This window comes from Mya arenaria, chromosome 13, assembly GCF_026914265.1.
Source record: "Mya arenaria isolate MELC-2E11 chromosome 13, ASM2691426v1".
In the NCBI taxonomy this organism is placed as follows: Eukaryota; Metazoa; Mollusca; class Bivalvia; order Myida; family Myidae; genus Mya; species Mya arenaria.
The window spans coordinates 14390118-14415848 of record NC_069134.1 but is presented as its reverse complement, the minus strand read 5'-3'; the positions used below and the strand labels follow the sequence as shown (position 1 = coordinate 14415848).

The window sequence follows — 25731 nt, the reverse complement described above, 5'->3', positions numbered from 1 at the left end:
GTGTTTTTGAAAGTATCGTCATTATGAGAATGTTATACCTTTGATCATTAAAGTCCTACATGAGCTACAATGCATTTATGAATATGCGTTATACAATAGTAAAATGTTATTTTAAAATTGACATATGTTATATATTTTTAGACTTTACTATATTTCACCTAAAAAAATCAAGCCTCTTATAAATATCTTTTGTTTAATTAATTGACCATGCATTATAATATGTAAGTACTTCATCTTTAAAAAATGCTTGTTCGAATGTGCTACTTTTCACAGTCTCAGTTTTAGCTGATGTCATGTAGAGCCCTTATTATTGGCAATGATTCGTCTACAATTTCAATCAAAGGTGGAAATATCAGTCAGATATGGTAAAACAATATATATACAATCCCCATCCCTCGGCAAATGAACCTGATCCACACACACTTTCATGAAAGCCGCGTTTGAAAATATTTAACGGCTTTCGAGAACTAAAATGCTGACACCGTTTTTCAATGTTTATGTTTAACAAGTAGTTCGGCTAACCACATGAATATAATAAAATGCGTACTGAAGTATTTTATGTGTTCTAAAACAAACAAAAATACAGGTGGATCCGTCCTTGATGAAAATGCCATTTCCTTTTCTATTTCAGTGATGGACACAGAAGAGGAAAAGAATGGCATTGGAGTCATCTTACCAACAATCGTGATGTGATCTATAGACATACAACCGTGATCCATTCACATACAACCGTGATCTATAGACATAATACCCTGATATATAGACGTACAATCGTGATCTATTGATATACAACCGTAATCTCTCTCTATATATATATACAACCGTGATCTATAGACGTACAACCGTGATCTATGGACCGACAGTTGTGATATATAGACCGACAATCGTGATATATAGATCGACAGTCGTGATCTTTTGACAGACAATCTATAGACCGACACTCGTGATTTTTAGACCGACAATCGTGATTTATAGACCATCAGCCGTGATGTATATATGACTATGTTTGCAATACTTCTCAATAATTTTACTCTGTTTCATTTATGATTCCTTCCCACAAGCCGTCGTTATTGTAGTCAAACACGGTGCCGACCGATACACTGATTTCTCCGTAACGATCGTCGTAATCGGCGATAAGTTTGTGGATAAACGTGTATATTCCTGCAATTTAAAAACAAATCTAGCTGTTGTTATATATGCCACATATGTTAGCTTCATACTGTCTGATTCTCATATATAACAAGTTAATATAAAGGACATTTAATAGTTTCATGTCACCGCAGCAGTATGGTTGTTTCATGTCACCGAAGCAGTAAGGCCACCAGAAAGAGGCAATGCAAATAGGAACTATATCTATAATGAGTGTATGAGATATACCATATCGAGAAAGCACAGAAAGATTTACCTGCGTAAAACTCATCGTACAACGGAATAACTGTCGATGATAAATACGACCCGTGTTCCGACACTGAAACAAAAACAAAACAAAGCTATCTTTACAAATGCTGTATGCTCCCCGACGAGGTCGGAAAAAAAAATGAAAAATATTACTTTTCAAGTTGTTGCTTTAAACTAACAGTTATACATGAGGCAACGCATCCATAAACACTTCAGTTCAATATGGAGAGGATAAGTGAGATTTTGTAATCGTTCGTATCATTTGCGGAATAAAAGAGCAGACGCGCACACGCAGAGAAATGCCAGCTGGACCAGAAGCATTGACAGGTTTTCGTATTCCCCGCTTAAAAGTTTGAAGTCAATATTTCAAATACATTTGGAGTTATGCTCTGTACAAAATATGATAAAGGGAGATTATTTTGTAAATATTGAATATAGGATAGAAGGTATTGCGCACTTCTTATTCCTGCTATATATTTTATACATGTATATTCCAGTCTCACTGATATCCCTTTACAACCTTTTAAGTTATAGGCCGATCGAGCAGCTTTCATATTAGTGCATACTGTAAAAGTGAAAGGTGGAGATAATTTAGCAATGTCCAAAGCTAGAATTAAGGCTCTAGCGCAATACACTTTTACATATTGCCCTCATTCTATGTCTCAATCTCATTGAAATAACATCAGTAGTTTTTGAGTTGTTCTCCGGACAAGACACATGGAAGGACTCTATGTTCTGCCTTCGGGGAGCATAATGTTGTTTTTTTTAATATGTAGCAGAGAGTTTGTTGATGAATAGACAGAATGAATGCCAGCTTCTCAAAGACCTAAAATGGTATTTTCAAGGGTTTTTTCTTAACTGTTTTATTCCTTCCGTGTCTCTCATTAAGTGTCTGATTGGATGTAGAAGTACTTAGGACTTACCTATAAGTTTATTATTATTTGTTTTAGTATTACGTTTCCTCAAAGTTAATGAATACTTTGATAAGATTAACCATTTACGTTTTTACTTTATTCAGGATTGTTGGGATAAGAGTGAGGTTGTGCACACTAACTGGTTTAAACCCCCGGTAAATTTACATTTTACTGAATCTTCCAATGCGGTACCTAACAATCCTTGATAAACACACCTATTTTTATATATAGTATATATGTACTGTGTTGTTTATGGAGTTTTGTGCTGTTGTTCCATGTTTCTGGTTTGTGATTGTTTGTTTTTGTGTTCTATGTCTTTGGCGTTTACCCTGTGCCATTAAACGGGGTTTATGCTTAAACTTTCGACTACTGAGCTTGTTTCTGTAGTTTTTCATATACATATTGACCTTGTGCCTTTAGACAGGGTCGTCGTTTTTATAATTGCTTCTAGGTTTATCCCTTTAGCTTTCCTCTTTTAGTAATGCCTTTGTTTTGTCTATTGTCTAATTGACGTTGATTATAAGACATACGCTTTTCATTTCATTAAACGTGACTGGAATGTGTCAGACAGTTTATTGAGCTAGTGCAAACGTCTCCCATTGATCAATGTCGATGGGTTCTAAAACTGCGACGGACTTAAACGATCACAACAAGTTTAAACACTTAACTCCGACATAATACCATATATTGTGTTCACATAGACCTGGTAATAATATTTCAATTATCCTTATTTAGTCAATCTATGTAGCATTGCATAAACTTATTAATACTTACCGTATTTAGTAAGAGGATAAAAACCGATCCCGGAAGATAACTCTATGCTGCAGGGATCATGTCCAACACGGGTATCATTAATGATACACGTTGTTGTTTTATTTGAAAGCTGAAAATAATCATTCTGGTGTAAAGCATAAATCTAGTACATTATTATTTGGCTGTTTATTTCTTCCGTCTACGGTTCTATGTTCTATGAACGAGATCAGCCTAGAAACAAATCACAAAGAAACAAATACTTACTTGTGATTTACGAGTTGATGTTTGAATCCAAGATGGAGCTTTGAATTCAGAATTAAATCCAGTGATATAACCCGTCTGGTTTAAGATACAAATGTTCTGAGGTGATGTTATCTGTGAGATATCATTAACTAAAAGTCCCTCGTCAGTGGTGATGTTTATATTTGAGGTATTCTAAAAAAGAGAAAATAAATTATCATTATTTGGATGTATGTATATTCCTTGTCAATATATTTGTGTTAACTAATTACCTATGACTGCAATTATATTTTACCTGCACATACCATTAAGTACATATTACCAATTATAAACTTACCGAAGCACATCCACATGATGGAAAGAACTCCTCTTGTACCTGGGCATGGCCAAGGCAAATGCCATAATCTATTAAAGTATCTGGAAAGGCATTGTTGCTGTTACCGTCTTTGAACATGTAGTCTAAACTTCCGTCTGTACCGTTATTAGGCAACGGTGTGATGTCTAGAATATCTGCAATTAACATGTATTTATTACATACTTTCAAATTCCCAGTCAAGTGAAAGATACTGTTTTCGTGTACACGACACAACATAAAAATACATACCTGACAGAAGGTTGTAAATTTCAATATTTTCAAATGGTTCCGCAATGAAGTTGTCTTTAAATGCTGGTCCATGTGCCAAGAACAATGCCTTAATTAAAGAAAAAATATATGATATGAGATCGAAACTACACTACAGAGTATTGCCCAGTAGCCAATCTCATACACAGAGGACTTGATATCAAGATTTTTAATCGGATTACATACGCCTTCAATAATTGCTGTCAAGGATTGTCATGTGATCTGTAAATCTCTCCATTGGTATAACAACTATGATCATTTATATCAGTGCGATTCGGTGTCATGTCAATCCGCTGTTGAACCATATTCCGAGCACTCAATCTCACACTCATGTATACACATGTTGTCTGATAAATAGACACATTTTAGAGTTTATTGTAGGTGTTGATCAAGCTTTATATATGTGTGTTTATTTGTAATTTGTTAAAACTAAGATAACTTCGCATAAAACTTTACTCACATGCATATTTTTATTTATATTGTCCCAGCCATGGTTTCCATTATCGCAATAACTCTTGGAATTCCTAAAAAGTATTTTGAAACAAAAAATATCAATCACAATAGCTTATTACCATGGCGATTTATTCTAATACCATTTTCAAATGTAAACAGTAGTGCTAATTTCTGATAAAAATATATTTTCCTTACTGGTACACTAGCCACTCCTCCTTCATATCCAGAATAATGTCACCAATTCGATCTGAGTTGGCATAGTGTAGTCGTTTGGGAAGTTGATCCTTAGTGAACACTTTCATCACATCGTTTTTGCATGTTAAATTACTTAATACTTCCGAAACTGTACTACCTGGAATAGATTTATAGTAATATAGCAGTGTAGTACCCAAATCAACTGTACAAGTGATTATATATACAACGAATTGCATTCCAATTTGTAGCAACTTGAGAACCATTAGTACATTGTCTCGGTAGATTAAGATTCTAAGTGTTATTTGACAAAATAGTCAGAGTTTTGATTTATTTTTAATGATATTACAAAGCCTGCCATAAATGCACAAACCTTTGTCCAGGAGCCGAACATTTCCTTTGTTATGGTTACCAAAGCGTGTATATATCTGCCCGACAGCCTCGTCAAACATCAGCATGTTGGAAATATCCGGATACAGGTCTTTAATGCGCACAGTCTGATCACAGTTTGATGGAGCAAAACCTGCAACGCATGCAACGTTATATTGCAGGAAGCTTGTTTGCACAAACGTCATTAACGGCATGAAAGGATTATGAGCAATTATTTGTGGTTTAAACTAGTTTTTAAGAAAAATATCGTTTAGGTTATGAGAGTTTGTTTAGATTAATGATATGACAAGGGTAGTACCGTGGTCAGAAAGTACAATAATGTTGACACAATTGTGGAGACTTTGTTCGTAAAGCGCGGACATCATCTCGCTGATGATCCTGTCCATTGTTTCAAGCTGACCGTTTACCTGAAGATCGACACTTTTTAAAACTACAGGCACACGTACAGTATGCAAGCAACAACAACGAACTTGTTAAGAGACAAGAGGACACAATAATATCAAAATAACCGGACAAACAAAGCAATATCTGCACTGATTAATTATAAATGTTCGATAAAATATCCTTCATTTAAAATGTTTTGTTTTATATTGAAAGGGGCTGTCTCACGTATGATAAAATATCGAAAAAAAAGATTATCAAAAACTGACAAACTTGGCACCGATGTGTACAATGCATTGAAACTTACTTACTATAGTACCACATAGTTTACAATTTATTTAAGTTTAGCAGTTATTTCGTATTTTTCCATTAGAAAAGATTATTGGGTATGTCTACCAGGTAGAATTCATTCCTTCTGCGTGATTGGCTAGTCGATGTTATCACGTGGTAATACCGAGGAAGGTGTATAGCTTAATTATGTCACCCGATTAGAATAAGCCTTTGTGGCGCAGTGATTAAGACGCTGAACTACAATTTTGGCGACGCGGGTTCGAACCCGGTCTCCGACACAATTTTTTTTTACATTTTGGATTTTTTTTTACAATTATGATATCAAAGCGTAACACATTCTATTAGATAATTTTCCGGAGATTCGTTACAGAAAAAACTTTTTTTGGTGCCAATCTGTGGCACAGTCCCTTTAATATAAGACATGCAAAACAAAACCTACATCGTCGCTGTCTGGTCCACCGTTGTGGCCCGCTATATCCGGCTGGTCGAAATGGACGGCGATCAAATCAGGCCTCGTCCCGTTTGGAAGATTTATAAGGTCAAGTATTTGTTTCAGACGTTCTGGATTGCCAGCTTTCCTGTTGTTATGATAGGCATGCTCATAATAACGCATAACTTTACAAAGTTATTCAAAACGACAAAACATCCCGAATAATGAAGAAATAGACTGTTATTCCTTGAGAGCAACTGTTATCAGTGAAATGCTACCCTGTCAATGCCATACAATCACAACTATTAAAAGGTGATATACAATTATTTCAAAGGAATGGAAACTAAATACAGTTGAACACAGCTATTTCGAACACCGTTAATCCGAAATTATCGCTATTTTAAAATTAATTTTCGGTCCCGATTTCACTCCTTATTTGTTTAACTAAATTTTTAATCTTTTATCCGAAATCTCTATTCCGAAGTAAAAATTACGGTCCCGATTTGGTATTTCATATCTATTTATCAATTCAAATCGGGCATCGGCTTGAGGTGACAATTGAGCACAATTAGCGCTTGTTAAAGAATGACATTGAGCACGAGTACATGTATGTTACAAATATCGATGTCAGAAAATGAGCGATTCATTTGGAGATGTAGTGTGTGTATATACACAACCTGAATATCATTCGAAAATGTCTATCTCATCAGATTCGATTGCCGCATTTCCCACTCGACCCACTTCCTAACAATCCGTGCTATGTTCCGAATGCATACATATGCTATCATTTATCAACTGTTTTATGTTGTTTTAATAAAGAAGTATAATAACGAGTTATTTGCAATTTATTAAACAATAAATCAACAAATAATTTTGTATACGAAAGATCTGACACTCAAACCGAATGTATCGTATTGGTAACGTGTAACCGACATTGCAATATTCACGACTTAGTATTTCATGTCATCTATAATTCGCGAACGCTGTCATTTTCTGGAAGTTGTTAATCCGAAATATCGCTATTCTGAAATAATTTTGTTGGGTCCCCACGATTACGGATTAACGGTGTTCAACTGTAACAGCAATGTGGATTGTAAATAATGGGACTTTATTTGATAAGACAATGTAAAATCTTACTCGCTTGTCTGGTACGAATCCCAGTAATCCGCATATTCCCCTAAAAGAAAAAAAAATATCACAGGACGTTAATATATGTAGGCGTTTTAGTTTCAGAGTAAAAGATCAGCTTCATAAAATGATAGTACTACCTGTGAAGTCAACGTCAGCTCCAGGCCAATAAAGTGCTGCAGTCCTCTTTCCCTGCTTTTTAGCTGTTATCCAAATCTTAAACAAATATTAACCCCTCATGACATAATCATATTAAAATAAAACAATGAAAATAACGTTAGAACGCTTTAAACGCATTTTTGAAAGGTATATACAGACCCGGACCTATTATGCCTACGTAGAATTACTTGACGCCAGAGGCGTCAAAATGAAGAACAAAATATGTTGCATGTTTATCAGTGTGTTTTTTTAATTAGGTCAACCGTGTGTATAAGATTGATACCGGTTCCGCTTTCCACCATCTTGAATCAGATGCATTTGCACCAGTGATGCCAAAGATCTGGCCGATATCTTCATCAACCATGTCATTGTTCACAATACCATGACTCTCTGGGTACAGGCCCTAAACGCAATTAAAAAAATAAACAACGTACTCATACAGTGGATGAGTATCGATAATACGAAATGATCATCTTTTTGTTGGCTTCACTTAAATTGTAAAAAACGCTTTTAACAATATTTTGCATACAATCTGTTAATTGAAAGTAAAGATATTTACATTCAATGGATAAATATACTCAAGTAAAGTTAATGCATGGCAATACATGTAGTTAACATGGACTTATTTAGAAACCATCGTACTGTTACAATCGTGTAATGGTTTGGAAACGTCACTGTCGGGTACACTGGCCTCATGAAAGGCGCGTGGACCCCACATTCGCTCAATTTCTTTAATGTTGGTGTGAGTCCTCGTTGAAGATAGTCGGCACGAAATCCGTCAAGGGATATCAGGACCAGCGGCTTTGGTCTGAAATGTCACGCGTCAATAGCAAATATGTAACAATTGTTTACACATTGAATAAACACAAGTAGACGAATGCCTTGTCTTATTATATGTAGCATACACTATTTAAATGTTGATATTCATATATGACTGATGAAACCAAGAACATGTAAATCGTTAACTTAAACGAGCATCGCTAAGTAGGTAAGTAAAGCCTACCCAGATGGACAGGTTGTATCATCAGGTAGTTGACATGGTAGATCTACCCAGGGTGTGATGAGTGGCGTAGACCATAAATCGAGTGGCAGATATGTTCTCAGTCTAGCACTAAGTGGCACGTCCAAGGCTGTGAAAAACCGTTGTCCTGTCAAGTGTTCAATATCTCTCACCCGCGCTACGTTGTTGATCAAGTATTCCTTATCTGGCTGGAATGTTTATGTAATATTGCGCTATAAACAGGAGAACCAAATTGGCACAATTGAAGTAATTTTGATAATTTCATATTAATATAAACGTATAAAAGACATGAACTACAAACGTTTTTGCTCATTGTGTTTCGAGATGTACTCAAAGTATGTTTTTCGCTTCTTTATAACAACAGAATGAATACTAACCAGACAATTATGCGTTTCGTTTACATGCGGCAACACGAATGACAAGACTGCTAGGTCCTCTGGATGGCAGTCCAAGAGGGTCGTGTTTGTTTTGGTACATTTTACCAAAATTGTGTATATATGGCTTGGTAACGGTACGGAGTTGGATTCATCTACAAACCTGGAAAAGCGATCAACAATCTGAATTTATTGAAAATACGGATACAGCGTAGTATCAAATGATCTACAGTGACAAAAAACGAAGACTTTTCCATGGATGTTGTAAGTAAAAAGTACATTTTGAATTATCCAGAAAACTGATGTCAAAGGTCAATCCTGCTTCAAGTCATTACTACAGTCGAACCCCGTTGGCTCGTACTCCTAGAGACCAGCGACAATACCCCGACCCTCGGCAATTTCGAACCAAGCTTGAATGATTACATTCAGTAGAAACAAAATCGGTTCTTAAAATCCGGTTCGAGCCATCGAGAAATCGAGCCAAGCGAGTTCGAGCCAACGGGGTTCGACTGTAGTCACATTTATCAGACCATTTTGCCCTGCTAAGGATATTTTCCTTAATCCTCTAAGTATTTAGGTTTATTTACATGGTGTTGTTGTGGCTACTCATATCGGCCAGACCATCGTAGTTGTGGTCGTAGATTGGTCCGGTGGTGATATGAATTTCATCGCTTTGAACAGCATTTTCATTAATCAATCGCCAAAGGTAGTTCCATTTGCCTGTAAACAACCAAATTCACCTTGAGCGAGTATACATCTTTTGCAGTATAAGGCTTTTAACATAGTAATAAAAAATAGTAGTACCAATTGTATATCGATAAAATTACTTCATTATTAAACTACATGTTTACCGTTTTTAAAGCCTGTATACATCGGTATTTTGTTCCACCCAGCATATGCCTCATTTTCTGTCCCAGGAAGAAATGCTGCAACAAAAACAGACAAGACTGTTGGTATTACCGAATGTGGCAGGAACATTCCTGTTTTGATTGTTGTTAACATTGCAAATTTGAAAGACGTTCAAATAAGGAAATATACAATGTAATACTTATATTTGAGGAGGTATAAATCCATAAATGTAATTAATTATTGTCCGATATATTACCTGGATCATACAAACGAACAGTTTCTATGCCTTTTGCAGTGTTCGTAAATTCCGTGCAGGATTGCAGACAGGTATCCGGATCGGAGTGGTATCCTTCAACCTTAATTACAGCAAAAATATACACTGTAATTTCAAAAAAAAAACATGAATGCGTGGTAGCAGATAGCAACTTTACTTTGTCAGCAATATTTCCTCATGTCCGCTCATGCAAAATAATGTATATTATCCAAAATACTTTGTGGGCAGTTTGACCATTCGCAGACTTTCTGTGCAGGAATGTAAAATATATTTGGACATATATATATATATGGAAAACAAATATCAAGACCGAATTTTGTTTAAAACAATATAACAGAAAGGTGCCTGTCCCTAGTGTCCTTATTGCTCCATGTTAAATAAAAATCCAACACTAACTAACAAAGACACATTTGTACAAAAAAAATAAAAACAAATTGGTAAACAATAATAACTACAGGGAGGAGAACAGCAGTCAATGTAGTCAAGTTAAATCATGTATATAAGTCGTTGATAGATTCTTAATATTAGTTATTTGTCAGGCCTTAAGTGCAATATACAAAACTTTTAAGATTACAGTTGGAACATAGAGATAACCCCATTTATGTCAGTTAACTGAGATAAGTGAGTGCCACTGCAGAACATAGACGTATACGTAAGGCGACTGTCTCAATAGGCACAATGGCTACACTGCAAACCATTGTTCTTATAGTCTTGATTTCTACTTCGTTTGGAAACATCGTTAAACAAATTGAAGGGGTAAATGAAGCAATTAGTAACACAGTTATTGACAAAATAATGCTTGAATTGTACAATCAGAGGCAACTTTTTAACGAACGGATTAGAGAACTGGAACAAACGATATCTTCGCAACAACGGACAATCGATAGACATGAAGAACATAACATTGGAATTAATAAAAGGATGGAAGACTTACAAAAGCAGATTGAACATTGTAATTTTCAGAAACTCAAAGAAACTACTCCAAGGAAAGCGGAAAACAATACACCACTTGACGAATCTATTAAACGCAATTTAGCTAAAGACGATGCACCTAATAACAAACCTGAAAATACAATCACTGTTAAATCTACACAAGGACTGCAGATACCAAACACAGAGCATTTCGCATCAAAACGAATCGTCGAAAGTAATGTTGCCTTTTCTGCATATCTGGATCATAATGTAGACCATATGGCAGCTGGACATCACATAGTGTTAAATCAAGTACAACTGAATGATGGTAACGGCTATAACCACTTTACTGGAATATTTACTGCACCAGAATCCGGGGTTTACTTGTTTTCATTCAGTATCTACAGCCATTTCAGACTGGCCATCGTATCTCTATCTGTGGACGGTGTCAACCATACTGATATTATAACCTACCCCTACAACGATCACGTAATTTTCTTTCTTTTTTTAAAAGTTACCATTTTGATTAAACATTATAAAGAAAAAAATATTGATACAGTATTCTTAAAAATAGTTTAAAGAAATCCGTGTATTGTATGTTAAACTGTAACACAAATACTGATGACAAAATTCCGATCGATTTGAACGATTCAAGTGTTAAAATATCTACTTACGAGTTACCTCTAGTTTTAATCAAACGTGCTAAAGTGTACATTGCAATAAAACAAACTTTTGTGTATGTTTTATCATATAGCTTCATTAATCGGTAACAATATGTTTATTTTGGCTCGACGCTGTAGCTTCCATCGTATTATTATTTCAAATTTAAAACATTCTTCAATTTCAGGGATCCATGAGCAGCAACACAATAATCATCCGCGTTAATAGTGGACAGTCAGTGTGGCTTCAAAACATTGTTTCAAATGACGGAGAAATATGGAATAACGCATTTCAAAAATATGCTACATTCTCTGGTGTATTGCTTTACCAATAGACACAGAAATAAAAGGCAAAAAGTAACATGTTTAAATATGTGTATGTGTGTGTGCGCGCGCGCGTATGCGTGTGCGTGCGCGTGTGCATGTGTGTGCGATCGGGTGTGCTTGTGTATGTGTGTATGTTTTTCATGTTTACAATTAAGATTCCCTACAGAATATATATCATTTGTTTATTCAAATGATTGTATTGGTCCTTTATTATTCTTCAGGCAATGTGACATGTGTGAATGTACTAACTTGGTAGATAAAAACAGAATATAATTACAAACCACGTTATACTATTGCCTTAAAAATAATGCATGCAAGTAATACATGTAACGGTTATTGGGCATATAATAAGAGAACAAATTACAATGAAGCGTTCAAAATAAGCCTCACTACACAGAACATGCTTGATTTTACCATATTTGTACATTCATAATTTATATTTGTATTAAAGCGGCCATACCTGTTTTTTACTTAGACTAAATGAGACCACAACTGGGACCATTTGTTGTTGATCGTAGATTGCAGACAAGTTGATTCCATGAACGATACATGTAGGGGTTCCACCTTGTCGCGATGGCTCGCCCCAGGGATAGACATTTGGTGCCGTATTACTTGCAGGCTGGTAATTCGACTGTGGTACAGGACAGGTGGCATAAATAACGACTTATATAAACAGAAGCTATGATATTCAGCAAATCTCTTGAGTCCGGATTCATTGTACGTAATGCCTCCGTGATTGTTATTTAATCTTTTATTTATTGTTACCACTTTTCAACGGTTAATTAGCGTTCTTCAAGAAGAAAATTTCTTTTGGACAGAAACACGGTTTTAAATAAAAAAACACAACCTGTGTTGAAACTATTTTTTCACTTACCCGACAGTCACACGTACTATTAACAGCTGCGCAAATGTCGTGAACGCGCGTTGCTTCGGTAGAGCGATCAGGTGGTGACGTAAGCATGTGGTCAAGGGACCCGGATGTGCCATTGTTCGGAGCACCCGTAATGTTCAGTAATGCTGGAATTGCAAATGACATAGCGTGTTGGTTACATGCACGTATCTTTTACACGTATCCAACTTTTGTACATCTATGCTTTTATCTAATATTCATAAACTTGCCGTAACCACATACCTGTCATGACGTTGTAGAGTTCTATATTTTCAAAAGGTTCCGCTGTAAATTGTTGCTTAAAGCCAGGCCCGTGTGCAAGAAACAGTGCCTGAAATGTTGCGGTCATGTTATAAACATATAACGGATTCCTCCTTTATAAATATGTTACATTAAAAGGTAAACTAAAACAAAAATCATAATCAAATATAATTAAAAACGTTATTTACACACTTACATGCATGCTTTTGTATACGTTGTCGTATCCATGGTTACCTTTAAGACAACTTTTAGTTGGCTTTGGTCTGTAATCAGAAAAAAGTTATTAATGTATACGTTACTTTGTCCATTAATAAGTGAAATGTATAATTTAACTCGCGTTCAGGCCGTCCATTTTGTAAAAGCAGGTTCATGATTTCAAGATAAGGAAAAACAGTGCTTTCAAAATCAAAACTAAATTTAAAAAAAAAATAACAGTTATGTATCCTATGTTGTCCTAAAGTGTAAATGTTGTTCAATGAGTTTTTAGGCTGCAATAAATATTCTACACAATTATTGGATACTTATATGTGTCGCCTTACTCAAACAGCCAAGAGTCATGTACATCAACGACCACTTCTCCTATTCGATCGTTGTTGCTATAATGATGGCGCACGGGAATGTCCTTACGTGAAAACACGCGAGCGTTCGCACTTTTGCATTGTAGAGATTCAACGATAGTTTCTGTTTGAACAACTGCAATAAATGAAAAACACTTATAAGTGGATGCAGAACTAGAACTCGGAACACTCAAATATAAACAAATCACTAAACATATGACAAATCACACTGATATCCTGTTTAACTGACCGTTCAAAGGCGACAACACGAACATGTGCTTAAAATATATATATCGATGCATGTGTTGTATGTCTTTGTTGTTTGATACATTCTGTGTTTCTCGTTAAATGCCTCTTTAGTGTTGATCTTGTGTCTTGAACCAAGGCAATCCTAAAATGTTTGATTACTGGGATTGTCCCTATAGTTTTCATTGTATTCTATAAACTCAAATCGTTTAACAGAACGTACCCTGGTCATTCTTAACGATCGATCCGCTGCCAAGCCTGTGATACGCAGGATGAATATATCCAGTTGTTCCAGAATACACCAACATGTCTGTCACCTCGGGGAGCCAAGTGTTCAACGCTACCTTACGACCACAGGATGTACTCTGCATACCTAATCAGACATTTGAAACACCAACAACAGTTTTAGCTACTTTGACTGGAACATGGAGTCAAAAGAAGGAAACATAATCGCTTTTAGTAAGCAGTCAAATACAATTTGATTGATAATATTTCACGAGTCTGTATTCCTAGTTCACACATTCTAAATATAATGGCATCTAAAAGATAAACAATGCAGCATAAAAAGTTACCGTGATCCGCCAAAAGGATAAGGTTGACGCAGTTGTCAATCTTTTTGCTTAAAAGTGAACCCATGAGATAGGCAATAAGGTCATCGACTCTTTGCAGCATTGTGTTGACCTAAGCAATACAATTAAAGTACAAAACAGACTGTTTAATGAAACAACAAAAAGCAGGAAAATTAATGGAAAAATAACTTATTCCAAACAATGAACTCGCTTTTGATACACAGTCCAGGCTATTATTTTGTATCTCTTTTGTGTATGTCGAATTTATTGGAGACATTCAACTAGACTATATATGTAAACAGGCTATGCATGTAAATTGTTTAGATTGTTTCTAGCTGAGTTTGTAAATGTACGTTCAATTTGCACCAAGTGATACGTGTCATACTACAATGTTAAGTCACCTCCTCGCTATCCGGCCCAGCCCCGTGACCCTGGTGATCAGGCTCGTCAAAGTACAACATTATCAGCTCTGGCCGCTCATTGTCAGGCATTGACAACCACTCCATCGCCTTGTCTATCCGGGCCTCATAAGTGATCGACCTGAATTATTCCAATGGTCCAATTCGTAAGCAAAACATTCAGCAATCCAAAGAGTTCTTAGCAATATTTAGAGTTCAACTACATTTGGCAACAGTCAAGCGTGTGAACGACGTTTCATGAAAGAAAGGGGGTGTTTTATTAATGCAGTTTCTTATTTTGTCTGTACATATCGATATTTGTTAATACATGTATTCTCCTATACTACACCTGTTTTTGATTATTATTTTAAAAAACGAAAATAGAGCATACCCATCGTAAGGCATCCAGTAGTCTGGCTGGTAACCTGGAGAAGAACAAACGACACAGTCCTTACTATCAAATTAATATTAACACATTCAATAATTTATAACATTTCTCTAGAATTTCAATCTTCTAGTTAGTATAATCAAATAAGCCGTTGCCAAAGTGACTAAGCGTTGTTTTTACCAGAAATGTTCATTTCGCTGCCAACCCAAAAGAAGGAAGCTGCTTTTTTCCCATGCTTCTGAGTTGTTGTCCAAATCTAAATTTTCAAAATGAAATAAATACACGCATACAAACACATTTATGGATGGATGATCTAAATTTACTACTATCAAATAAACAAACACATGTAAATTTAGTTTTTGGGACATCATGTGCATATCAAAACTCTTAATTATTTTATTAGAATTGTTCAAAATTCGAATAAGAAATTTCAGAAGACTTTGTACGCTTACCGGTTCGCCACCCCACCAATACGAATCAAACTTGCCACTTCCACTGATAGAAAATGTTCCATTGTGCTTCGAATCATACATACTGTTTCCAACGATACCATGTGACTCTGGATACAGACCCTACAATATTTGTATGTGTGCGTGTTTCTCTAGAACTAGTTATTCCCATAGCGAAGAAATATATCAAATTATAATTAATGTGAAAATACGTTAATTCAAGTGAATATATGCATTGAGAGCAATGCTCAATTATTGCCGTAACTACCGTCACGATTGTGTAATGGTTCGGGAACGTGAGCGTGGGGTAGGCTGCCCTCATATAGGGTGTATGAACCCCACAGTCCCGCAGCTTCTGCATTGTAGGTGTAAGATTCCTTAGAAGGTATTCTGCCCGAAACCCATCCAGAGAAACAACTATTAAAGGTGGTGCACTGAAATTAAATGGGAAAGTATGCATATTCTAGCTTTCAAAAATGGTATTGCAGTATATAGCCATACTAGATGTGTACGTACTACTTCAGCATATTTATTTTCTGATATATACAAGCCTGCGTTATCACATATTGCTTAACACTAATGCTAACCTCCATGGACACTGAGGATTGTTGTCGGCGGGACAAGGCTGTTCTAGCCAAACCGGCAGAGGAGTTGTAGAATGGGGTTTGGTCGTTGGTGTTGGGGTTGTAATCTGAGCAGTTGTCTGAGGTTGCTTTGTTGTCGAGGACAGACTGAACGGCCATAGTTCTAGTGGCAAAAACGTTCTCAGTCTAGCACCAAGAGGGACGTCCATGGATGTAAAAAATTGGTGCCCCGTGAGGTGTTCGATGTCGCGTACCCGAGCAGCGTTGTTAATCAAATAATCCCTACCCGTCTGAAGACAAACCAGAACAGTATCAGATTGAGGTAAGACAGGCATATATTGCGAAAGACAATATTAAAATATTAAAAATTAACGTGTCTTTTTAAAGAATTTTAAACCAGAACAACTTGCAATTCCATACCATGCAGTTCGCCGTTTTGTTCATCTGTGGCAGGACAAACGAGGATACAGCAAGGTGCTCGTCGGGACATGTGATTGCAGAAGTGTTGTTCTGTGTACACTTAACCAGTATAATGTACATATGACTGGGCAGCTGAACGTGCATGGCGTCATCAACAAATCTTTAGGGAGAAACATACAGACGAAAATGTATGTGTCTGCTTGTGTCGTAAATATTTGCTTATATAATTATAAATGTACCAGTAGAATGAAATACATGTACATGTACAATTGTACGTAGTGTCCAGACCCTCGTAATAAACACAACCGGTAACAATCACACATTGTAACTTATACTGCTTTAAAGTTTTTTATTTATCAACACAGCACGGACTATCTTTATTATGAAAATGTAATACTACGTAGATATAAGAAAAACGTTCTACTTGGTACTGTTGTGGACGTTTTCATCAGCAAGACCGTCGTTGTTGTGATCATATATTGGCCCAGTTGTAACGTGGATATCGCCATAAGTAGATGCATATTCCTTAGTAACGGTCCATAAATAACTCCATATACCTGTGGGGATTTTTTAAACTCATTAACGTATTATCTTAATTAAAAGTATTGTGGAATTCGTATAACTAAGGCAAAATGGTGTCACACATTTGGATTATTATTGTTTTAAATATCATTTAGAGATTTAAGGGGAAGAGTATTTACCTGTTCTAAATCCGGAAAACAGCGGTACTTTGTTCCACCATGCCTCAGCTTCGTTATGTGAGATAAATTCTAAAATATGAATTGAGTATTTACATAATTAGACAAACTGGGCCGCTTACTATTATAGTCTTAGCGCAGTTCAATAACAGAAATACCTTAAGCAGAATCTTAGTATAGGACAAAACAGATTTCACTACACATTGTCGTAGTCAAGAACCTAGTAACATTTAACTCACCAATATCAACCAGTCGGGACACGACGATGTTCGATACAGAGTTTTCATAACTAGGGCAGGACGTCAGACAGTCAGTGGCATCACTGTCAGTATCAACCTAATAACGGTCGAAACAGAGTAAGTTATAGTCTTCCACAGAAGTTCTGAGAGTTCATAACACCTCTCAGGCTACAACACAAGCGCATATATACTGCCAATATGAGTATTGATTGTGAATTAAAAATCTAACCTGTTCTCTTGATAATCGAAACGAAACAGCAACAGGCGTCATAAGTTGTGTACTGTATAATGCAGACACATTATTTCCATGGAAAATGCACGAAGTTGTTCCGCCGTGCCTTGAAGGTTCACCCCAGGGATATACGCTTTCTCCGGAATGACTAGGAGGTTGGTAGTTGGCCTGCATATTCAAACGGATTCAAATAGAAATCTTGATTGTTTTGCTGATAACATCAAAACCGGAAAAGTCATTCCCATAGCAAACGCATTACGTTACGTATGCTGCTTTGCTAAGTGTCATGTAATATAAATAACCAATACATATCATTGCGCACACGCCTACTTACCTGACAATCACATTGTCTGTCAACATCATTGCACGTTTCAAGCACGTGGGTTGCTTCTGTAGGACGTGGAGGCGGCGAGGCAAGAATGTTGTCCAGGGAACCAGACGTTCCGTTGTTTGGAGCGGGTGTTATGTTCAATAGTGCTGGTAAATAATGCATTAGGTAAACATATTATGCGTGTATCATTTTTTAAAATCAGAATTGCAATCGAAAAAGTATCAAAACAGTTAGGTTACGCACGTATACATTTAACAAACGCAAAACTGTTATCCTGTATTGAGAGTAAAACGAGATCATTTTACATAACGAAAACTGATTGCGGATGTAATTTAAATATATCGAGTTTTATGTTTAAATGTAAATAAATTAATTTTATTTTTGTTGAAAAAGTTACAGAGAGCAAATGAAGGCAATAAAGTAAATGTACAAACCTGCCATCACGTTATACAATTCGATATTTTCAAAAGGGTCCACAGAGTACTGCTGTTTAAATCCAGGACCGTGAGCCAAAAACAGGGCCTGTTATAAAATAATCTTTATTTTATGTCGCCATTCATCTTTCGAATTCTGGTGATGTTTATTTATCGAAACTACCTATGCAATAAGAGAATATTTACAATGCATAGATTGCAAATTGTCACGAAAAAATATTTATGTCGAAAACAGTTTTTTTTCAGCTTTATAATAGTTTATTCGTCAAAATAATATTTTGTTCAATGGGAAGATTTGCCAGTAGATCAGCAGTCAGCCGTTATTGATTTAAATCAGGTGAAACGGCATATATAAACATTGTAAGTGGGTAGTTCACACACTTTTATATAGATCACAAAGAAGTTAAAGGTTATTAGTATAACAATACTAAGAAAAACTAAATGGTTATGCGACACACCATGTGTATGTGTTAGAACATACTAACAACCTTTAACCATTACTTGTAGTATATAATGTTAAGGAACTCCAGTTGACTTAGTACTTAATACTCACGTGCATGCTTTTGTACACATTGTCGTAGCCGTGGTTTCCATGCAAACACCAGGAGTCGTTTGTGGAGCTATATATATATAGACGATTCGTTTATTTCTTTCATAAACTGTATAATTATAAATTGACTTTAAGAATGTATAATTGAGATAAAAATATACATGCGAGAAATTACTGAAAACCTGCAGTGAACATATGGAAAATGTCGACTAAATTTGGAAATGGAAGTCCGGATGATGAAAGTTAAAATATACGTACGAAAACATCCAGGTGTCTTGCACATCAACCACGACATCTCCAATTCGATAGTTGTTGGCGTAATGGTGCCGGACAGGTATATTTGTCTTGGTAAACAGCCGTAATTTGTCGCTCTTGCAATCCAACGAGCTGGTTATTGTTTCAGTCGATACAACTATAATACAAACGCAGAAGAAACAACAACAAGGGTAATGTTAATGAACCAACTATTTAACATATACGAAACAAACGCAAAACAAAGATCAAGTAAACAACTGCAAAATAAGCGCCGAAACATAGTGCTGTTTAAATTGCAAATAAAGCTAAAACAACTAAAAAGTAACGCAAAAAACACACAGAACATACGTGATCCCGCAAAAAGAAGGAATACATACAGTTATAGGACTTTTAAGAGTTTTATTGACTTCAATGGCAGTGGGCTTATTTACTTATCACTGCTGAACGACACATCACCGATAGCTTTAAGTATTTTACCTTGTTCATTCTCGAGGATGGCGTCTCTGCCAAGTCTTCGGTACTCAGGTTGTATGTATCCGGTTGTCCCGGAGTAGACAAGCATGTTATCCACTTCCGGGAGCCATGTGTCAAGGGCGATCTTGCGCTCGCATGCAGTACTAGCCATACCTATCAAATATGTTAGTCTTTTACATAGTATTACTAAAAACACATAAACAATTTTAAACGGCAGCTGACCTCTGATCATCTATATAGAATGCCAGAGACCACCTGCACCAATAAAAGCTACAACAACACTAAATCTACAGAAGATATAACTCATTAACGGAGCAACAAACCAGACCATTACTGCCACAACACAAAACCCTTTTGTTAATTGTTCTCTCAAAACTAACCCATATATAAATTGTGCAACCGAAACGTTAAAGCCCGAAATGTATGTTACCCACTTTCAGCATAATGTGAAAGAAATTTTCGTTAAAACAAACATATGCACAATTTTTAACCAAACCAAACACAAAACGTTTACCATGATCAGCAAGGACCACCAGGTTAACACAGTTGTCCATGTTTTTTGCTAGGAGAGAATTCATCAAGTAGCCGATCAAACTGTCCACTTTACCCAGCATTTCATTCACCTGCAAACAAGCAAAGAATAATTGTATGTCGCCTTTGGACAAGAATATAATAAAAAATAATCAGTATAATGTCAGCCCAGTCAGTTACTCGAACAAGCCATACATAGGCTTACTAAGTGTAATATCACCATATATGGAATATTTGAATACACGATTTTGGGTTTCGACCATTGCGCGGTTAATGAAAGCACTATGGGTTTAAACTTAGTATGTTTACACCAATTGCCTAAGTCCTTGAATCATTTGGATAAAATGTTTTTACGCCGAAAAAATGTGTTCCTTTGGGGGAAATCCCTGCCAAATGTCTAATTATTTTTTTTATTTTGCCTCGGTGATGAAAAGGCTAAAGCGGTATTAATATGCATATAAGCATTTGAATGACGAAGCATATCTAAGAAACCCGGTCACGTCCCGTGGCCCTGGGGTCAGAGTTTTACTTATAACGTATTGTTTGATTACTTTAACAAAATTATGCAACCGCTCTTTTATGAGGTACATGATTCATTATGTCCTTAATTAGAATGTCTGTTTGATGCTAATGATCCAGACCTCCTCGCTATCCGGCCCTGTCCCGTGACCCTGGTGATCAGGCTCGTCAAAGTACAACATTATCAGCTCTGGCCGCTCATTGTCAGGCATTGACAACCAATCCATCGCCTTGTCTATCCGGGATGTGTATGGTATGCTCCTGAACAGTAAAATAGTGTAAACATTGGAAACTAAAGGGACAAGCCAAGAAGACAATTTCTTTTTACAAACACCCTGTTTAAAGGCAAGGGGCTACGGCCAAACAGGCACTAAATGAGGGACACACAGCGGACAGACAATGCAGACTTACGACAAATGCATTAACAATGATGTTTGGGTCACCGCCTCAAAAAGCGGAACACGCGTTCAATTGTGAATTTAACTAGTTAATTGGTACCAAACCTCCCAACATTAATGACTTATTACAAAATGAAAAATCTATATCAAATCGAACCCAGCTTTAACTTGAAGACAATCAAGTCTCAAGTATAGTACATTGTAAATCATTTAAACAGATAAGCTGACTATGTACTCAACGACCAAGTCTTGAAGAAGAAAAAATATATGCGTCTAAGTTAAATCAACAAATTCGTGAAAAGCATTATCTATTATGGACTAAAAAACCTTTAGGGTAAACAATTTTCTAACGGCAATCCACGTGAATGTGTGCAAGCAAGAAAACAAACAGCTCTGTCAACAATGCGCTGTCACTCCATTTGTTTACAAATTGAAAAGTTCTAACGTCCTATCAGAAAAAAAAATCAGTTAAAAGTTTCTATTGCGATTTTATAACTACATTACAATTCAATGATAACCTACCCATTATAGCGTTCCCAGTAGTCCGGCTGATAACCTGGCAAACATAAAACAATCTTTATTAACGCGTATCTTACCGACAGTTTGATTATAAAAACACATATATCACATTACTGTAATAGACATTTGTATCTGTTTACATAATAATCCGTCCTTACCCGATATATTCGTTTCACTACCAACCCAGAAGTATGATGCCGTTTTCAGTCCCTGTTTCCTTGCGGTAACCCAAATCTGTCAACAGACATTGACAATATTTCTGATAAACGTATTCAAACTTACAGAGACAAGCACGCCCAAACGATACATAGAAAACCGACACAGAGAGAAGTACGTCAAGACGATACAACCGACTTAGAGATAAGTACGTCAAGACGATACAACCGACACGGAGATGAGTACGTCAAGACGATCCAACCGGCACAGAGATGAGAAAGTCAAACGATACAACCGACACAGAGATGAGCACGTCAAGACGATACAACCGATACAGAGATGAGCACGTCAAGACGATACAACCGATACAGAGATGAGTACGTCAAGACGATACAACCGATACAGAGATGAGCACGTCAAGACGATACAACCGATACAGAGATGAGCACGTCAAGACGATTCAACCGACACAGAGATGAGCACGTCAAGACGATACAACCGATACAGAGATGAGTACGTCAAGACGATACAACCGACACAGAGATGAGCACGTCAAGACGATACAACCGGCACAGAGATGAGTAAGTCAAGACGATACAACCGATACAGAGATGAGTACGTTAAGAAGATACAACCGGCACAGAGATGAGTAAGTCAAGACGATACAACCGATACAGAGATGAGTAAGTCAAGACGATACAACCGGCACAGAGATGAGCACGTCAAGACGATACAACCGGCACAGAGATGAGTACGTCAAGACGATACAACCGATACAGAGATGAGTACGTCAAGACGATACAACCGATACAGAGATGAGTACGTCAAGACGATACAACCGATACAGAGATGAGTACGTCAAGACGATACAACCGATACAGAGATGAGTACGTCAAGGCGATACAACCGACACAGAGATGAGTACGTCAAGACGATACAACCGGCACAGAGATGAGTAAGTCAAGACGATACAACCGACACAGAGATGAGTACGTCAAGACGATACAACCGATACAGAGATGAGTACGTCAAGACGATACAACCGACACGGAGATGAGTACGTCAAGACGATACAACCGGCACAGAGATGAGCACGTCAAGACGATACAACCGGCACAGAGATGAGTACGTCAAGACGATACAACCGACACGGAGTTAAGTAAGTCAAGACGATACAACCGACACAGAGATGAGTACGTCAAGACGATACAACCGGCACAGAGATGAGCACGTCAAGACGATACAACCGATACAGAGATGAGTACGTCAAGACGATACAATTGACACAGAGATGAGTACGTCAAGACGATACAACCGGCACAGAGATGAGCACGTCAAGACGATACAACCGATACAGAGATGAGTACGTCAAGACGATACAACCGATACAGAGATGAGTACGTCAAAACGATACAACCGACCCAGAGATGAGTACGTCAAGGCGATACAACCGATACAGAGATGAGTACGTCAAGACGATACAACCGACACAGAGATCAACACGATACAACCGACACAGATATAAGCACACCCATACGATACAACGACACAGAGATAAGCACACCCAGACGATACAACCGACAAAGATATAAGTACGTTAAGACAGAGATGAGCACGTCCAGACGATACAACCGACACAGATATAAGCACGCCCATACGATACAACAGACACAGAGATAAGCAAGCCCAGACGATACAACTGACACAGAAACAAGAACGCCTAGACGACACAGAGACAAGCTCGTCAAGAAGACATAACCGAAACAGAGACAGGCACGTTCAGACGAATCTAACACGCCCAGACGACATAACTACAGAGACAAGCACGCCTAGATGACACAACTACAGAAATCAGAACGCCTTGACAACTTCAACGAAACAGAGACAAGCACGCTTAGACGACAAAACCACAGAGACAAGCACGCTTAGACGACAAAACCACAGAGACAAGCTCAACCTAGAAGACACAACTAGAGAGACAGGCTCGCCTAGACGACATAACCGACACAGAGACAAGCACGCCTAGACGACATAACCACAGAGACAAGCATGCCTAGATGACATAACCGGCACAGAGGCAAGCACGCTTAGACGACAAAACCACAGAGACAAGCTCAACCTAGAAGACACAACTAGAGTAACAGGCTCGCCTAGACGACATAACCGAAACAGAGACAAGCACGCTTAGACGACAAAACCACAGAGACAAGCTCAACCTAGAAGCCACACCTAGAGAGACAGGCTCGCCTAGACGACATAACCGACACAGAGACAAGCACGCCTAGACGATATATCCGTCACAGAGACATGCGCGCCTAGATGACACAACAACAAAACAAGAACGCCCTGACAACTTCAACGAAACAGAGACAAGCACGCTTAGACGACAAAACCACAGAGACAAGCTCAACCTAGAAGACACACCTAGAGAGACAGGCTCGCCTAGACGACATAACCTTCACAGACAAGTTCGCTTAAATGACATAATTGACACGGAGAAATTCCTTTTTGGATTTCAGAATCATTATCAAAGGAAGGGTTAACATCGTTGGTGGTGTTTATATATTGTGTTTACTTTATTAAAAAAATCAAGCCTTCATACTGGTTCTCCTCCCCACCAGTGCGAGTTGGTAGTTGTTTTGGCCCCGATGAAAAATGTCTCATTATATTTAAAATCATACATGCTGTTTCCAACGATACCGTGGGACTCTGGATACAGACCCTGAAATATGAACACGTTTTTATAAGGCATATTATATATTGAAATACTGACTAGAATATGTACAAGGGATAGCCTGTTTACTTGTTTAGATATATTAGTTTCTTCCTAGATCTTTGGTAAGTCATCCGGATTATCTATGAATTACAATCCTTACTAGATATGTATGATTGAATAGGTCGGTACTTTAAGATGAATTATATTTCTTCTTTTTTCATAATGTTGTTAACAGACGTTTTTACAATTTTGGATTATTTTATATGATATTACCGTGACGATGGTGTAATGGTTGGGAAAGGTGAGTGTTGGGTAGACAGACCGCATGTAAGGTGTATGGACCCCACAGTCCCGTAGTTTTTGTATCGTCGGCGTCAGGTTTCTTAACAGATATTCAGCTCGGAACCCGTCCAGTGAAACAACAATTAGAGGAGGCTTGCTGCAAATATACAGTTTAAACTAACAATGGGAGATACCAAAATCATTACCGAATTGTTGAATAACACTACATGTACAAAGAAAATATAGATGCCAGTAATTTGAGTCTAAATGGTAATCGGATATTGAGGAGTGGTCACCGGGTAATTTTGAGGCAGAAATAAACAACACCTGGCCTAATGAAACAGAAACGTTAAGTGGTACATAAACCCTACTGGGGGTAGAACACGCGGCATGGTTTTAATCATCTTACCCAGAAGAAGTATTCATTTAAATGCAATATATATAACAAAAATGACCCAATTTCCGCAATATGCTTGCCAAAAATCCTCCGTAAGTCGAGATAAGCCAACAAAGTTGTTAAGACTATTTTGGGCCTTTATAGATTTTTCCCGTAATATTTCAGGAACCACATTGATCGGCAATTAAATGCATTCATTGTAAGCACTGAATGGGATCAACATCTTCAAAAACACACATGTAGGAGGATGCCCTCAAGAATGATCTCATTTTGTTGATGAACAGAAATTATATCATACATCACAAGAGAGAATGGCATTTGCACAGCACGGACGGTTTACCTAAGCTGTGTCAAACAACTGAACAACAACGATCAGCCGTACAGCAACGAACAATCGGAGAGCAACAAACAACCGTACAGCAACGAACAACCGGAAAACAACGAATAACCGTACAGCAACGAACAACCGGAC

At 37.2% G+C, this 25731-nt stretch overlaps 2 protein-coding genes across 2 annotated transcripts in view; one reads left to right on the top strand and one right to left on the bottom strand.

The window, feature by feature from the left end:
• The window catches only part of LOC128213996 (uncharacterized), a 40052-nt gene that overhangs the window by 9185 nt on the left and 5136 nt on the right, over positions 1-25731 (bottom strand). Inside the window, exons 6-54 of the mRNA XM_052920149.1 lie at positions 24854-25019; positions 24467-24586; positions 21867-21942; positions 21712-21745; positions 20914-21052; positions 20256-20364; positions 19745-19894; positions 19271-19424; positions 19016-19082; positions 18463-18550; positions 18032-18174; positions 17695-17865; positions 17466-17562; positions 17230-17298; positions 16953-17085; positions 16529-16688; positions 16112-16398; positions 15793-15958; positions 15528-15647; positions 15256-15331; positions 15079-15112; positions 14691-14829; positions 14293-14401; positions 13944-14093; positions 13457-13610; positions 13114-13180; positions 12900-12987; positions 12642-12784; positions 12228-12398; positions 9852-9951; positions 9598-9672; positions 9334-9466; positions 8750-8909; positions 8355-8560; positions 7994-8159; positions 7635-7754; positions 7333-7408; positions 7202-7241; positions 6074-6212; positions 5261-5369; positions 4946-5095; positions 4576-4732; positions 4388-4451; positions 3910-3997; positions 3643-3815; positions 3330-3500; positions 3087-3195; positions 1406-1468; positions 1032-1161 (exon numbers count right to left, since the gene is read on the bottom strand). Of these exons, the coding sequence (XP_052776109.1) occupies positions 1032-1161; positions 1406-1468; positions 3087-3195; positions 3330-3500; positions 3643-3815; positions 3910-3997; positions 4388-4451; positions 4576-4732; positions 4946-5095; positions 5261-5369; positions 6074-6212; positions 7202-7241; positions 7333-7408; positions 7635-7754; positions 7994-8159; positions 8355-8560; positions 8750-8909; positions 9334-9466; positions 9598-9672; positions 9852-9951; positions 12228-12398; positions 12642-12784; positions 12900-12987; positions 13114-13180; positions 13457-13610; positions 13944-14093; positions 14293-14401; positions 14691-14829; positions 15079-15112; positions 15256-15331; positions 15528-15647; positions 15793-15958; positions 16112-16398; positions 16529-16688; positions 16953-17085; positions 17230-17298; positions 17466-17562; positions 17695-17865; positions 18032-18174; positions 18463-18550; positions 19016-19082; positions 19271-19424; positions 19745-19894; positions 20256-20364; positions 20914-21052; positions 21712-21745; positions 21867-21942; positions 24467-24586; positions 24854-25019 (6009 nt within the window). The remainder of the gene's footprint in view (positions 1-1031; positions 1162-1405; positions 1469-3086; positions 3196-3329; positions 3501-3642; positions 3816-3909; positions 3998-4387; positions 4452-4575; positions 4733-4945; positions 5096-5260; positions 5370-6073; positions 6213-7201; positions 7242-7332; positions 7409-7634; positions 7755-7993; positions 8160-8354; positions 8561-8749; positions 8910-9333; positions 9467-9597; positions 9673-9851; positions 9952-12227; positions 12399-12641; positions 12785-12899; positions 12988-13113; positions 13181-13456; positions 13611-13943; positions 14094-14292; positions 14402-14690; positions 14830-15078; positions 15113-15255; positions 15332-15527; positions 15648-15792; positions 15959-16111; positions 16399-16528; positions 16689-16952; positions 17086-17229; positions 17299-17465; positions 17563-17694; positions 17866-18031; positions 18175-18462; positions 18551-19015; positions 19083-19270; positions 19425-19744; positions 19895-20255; positions 20365-20913; positions 21053-21711; positions 21746-21866; positions 21943-24466; positions 24587-24853; positions 25020-25731) is intronic.
• LOC128213997 (heavy metal-binding protein HIP-like) lies at positions 10506-11801 on the top strand. The gene is made up of 2 exons (XM_052920151.1): positions 10506-11270; positions 11629-11801. Exons 1-2 carry the CDS (start codon positions 10548-10550, stop codon positions 11773-11775), a joined length of 870 nt encoding a protein of 289 aa, XP_052776111.1. The 5' UTR covers positions 10506-10547; the 3' UTR covers positions 11776-11801.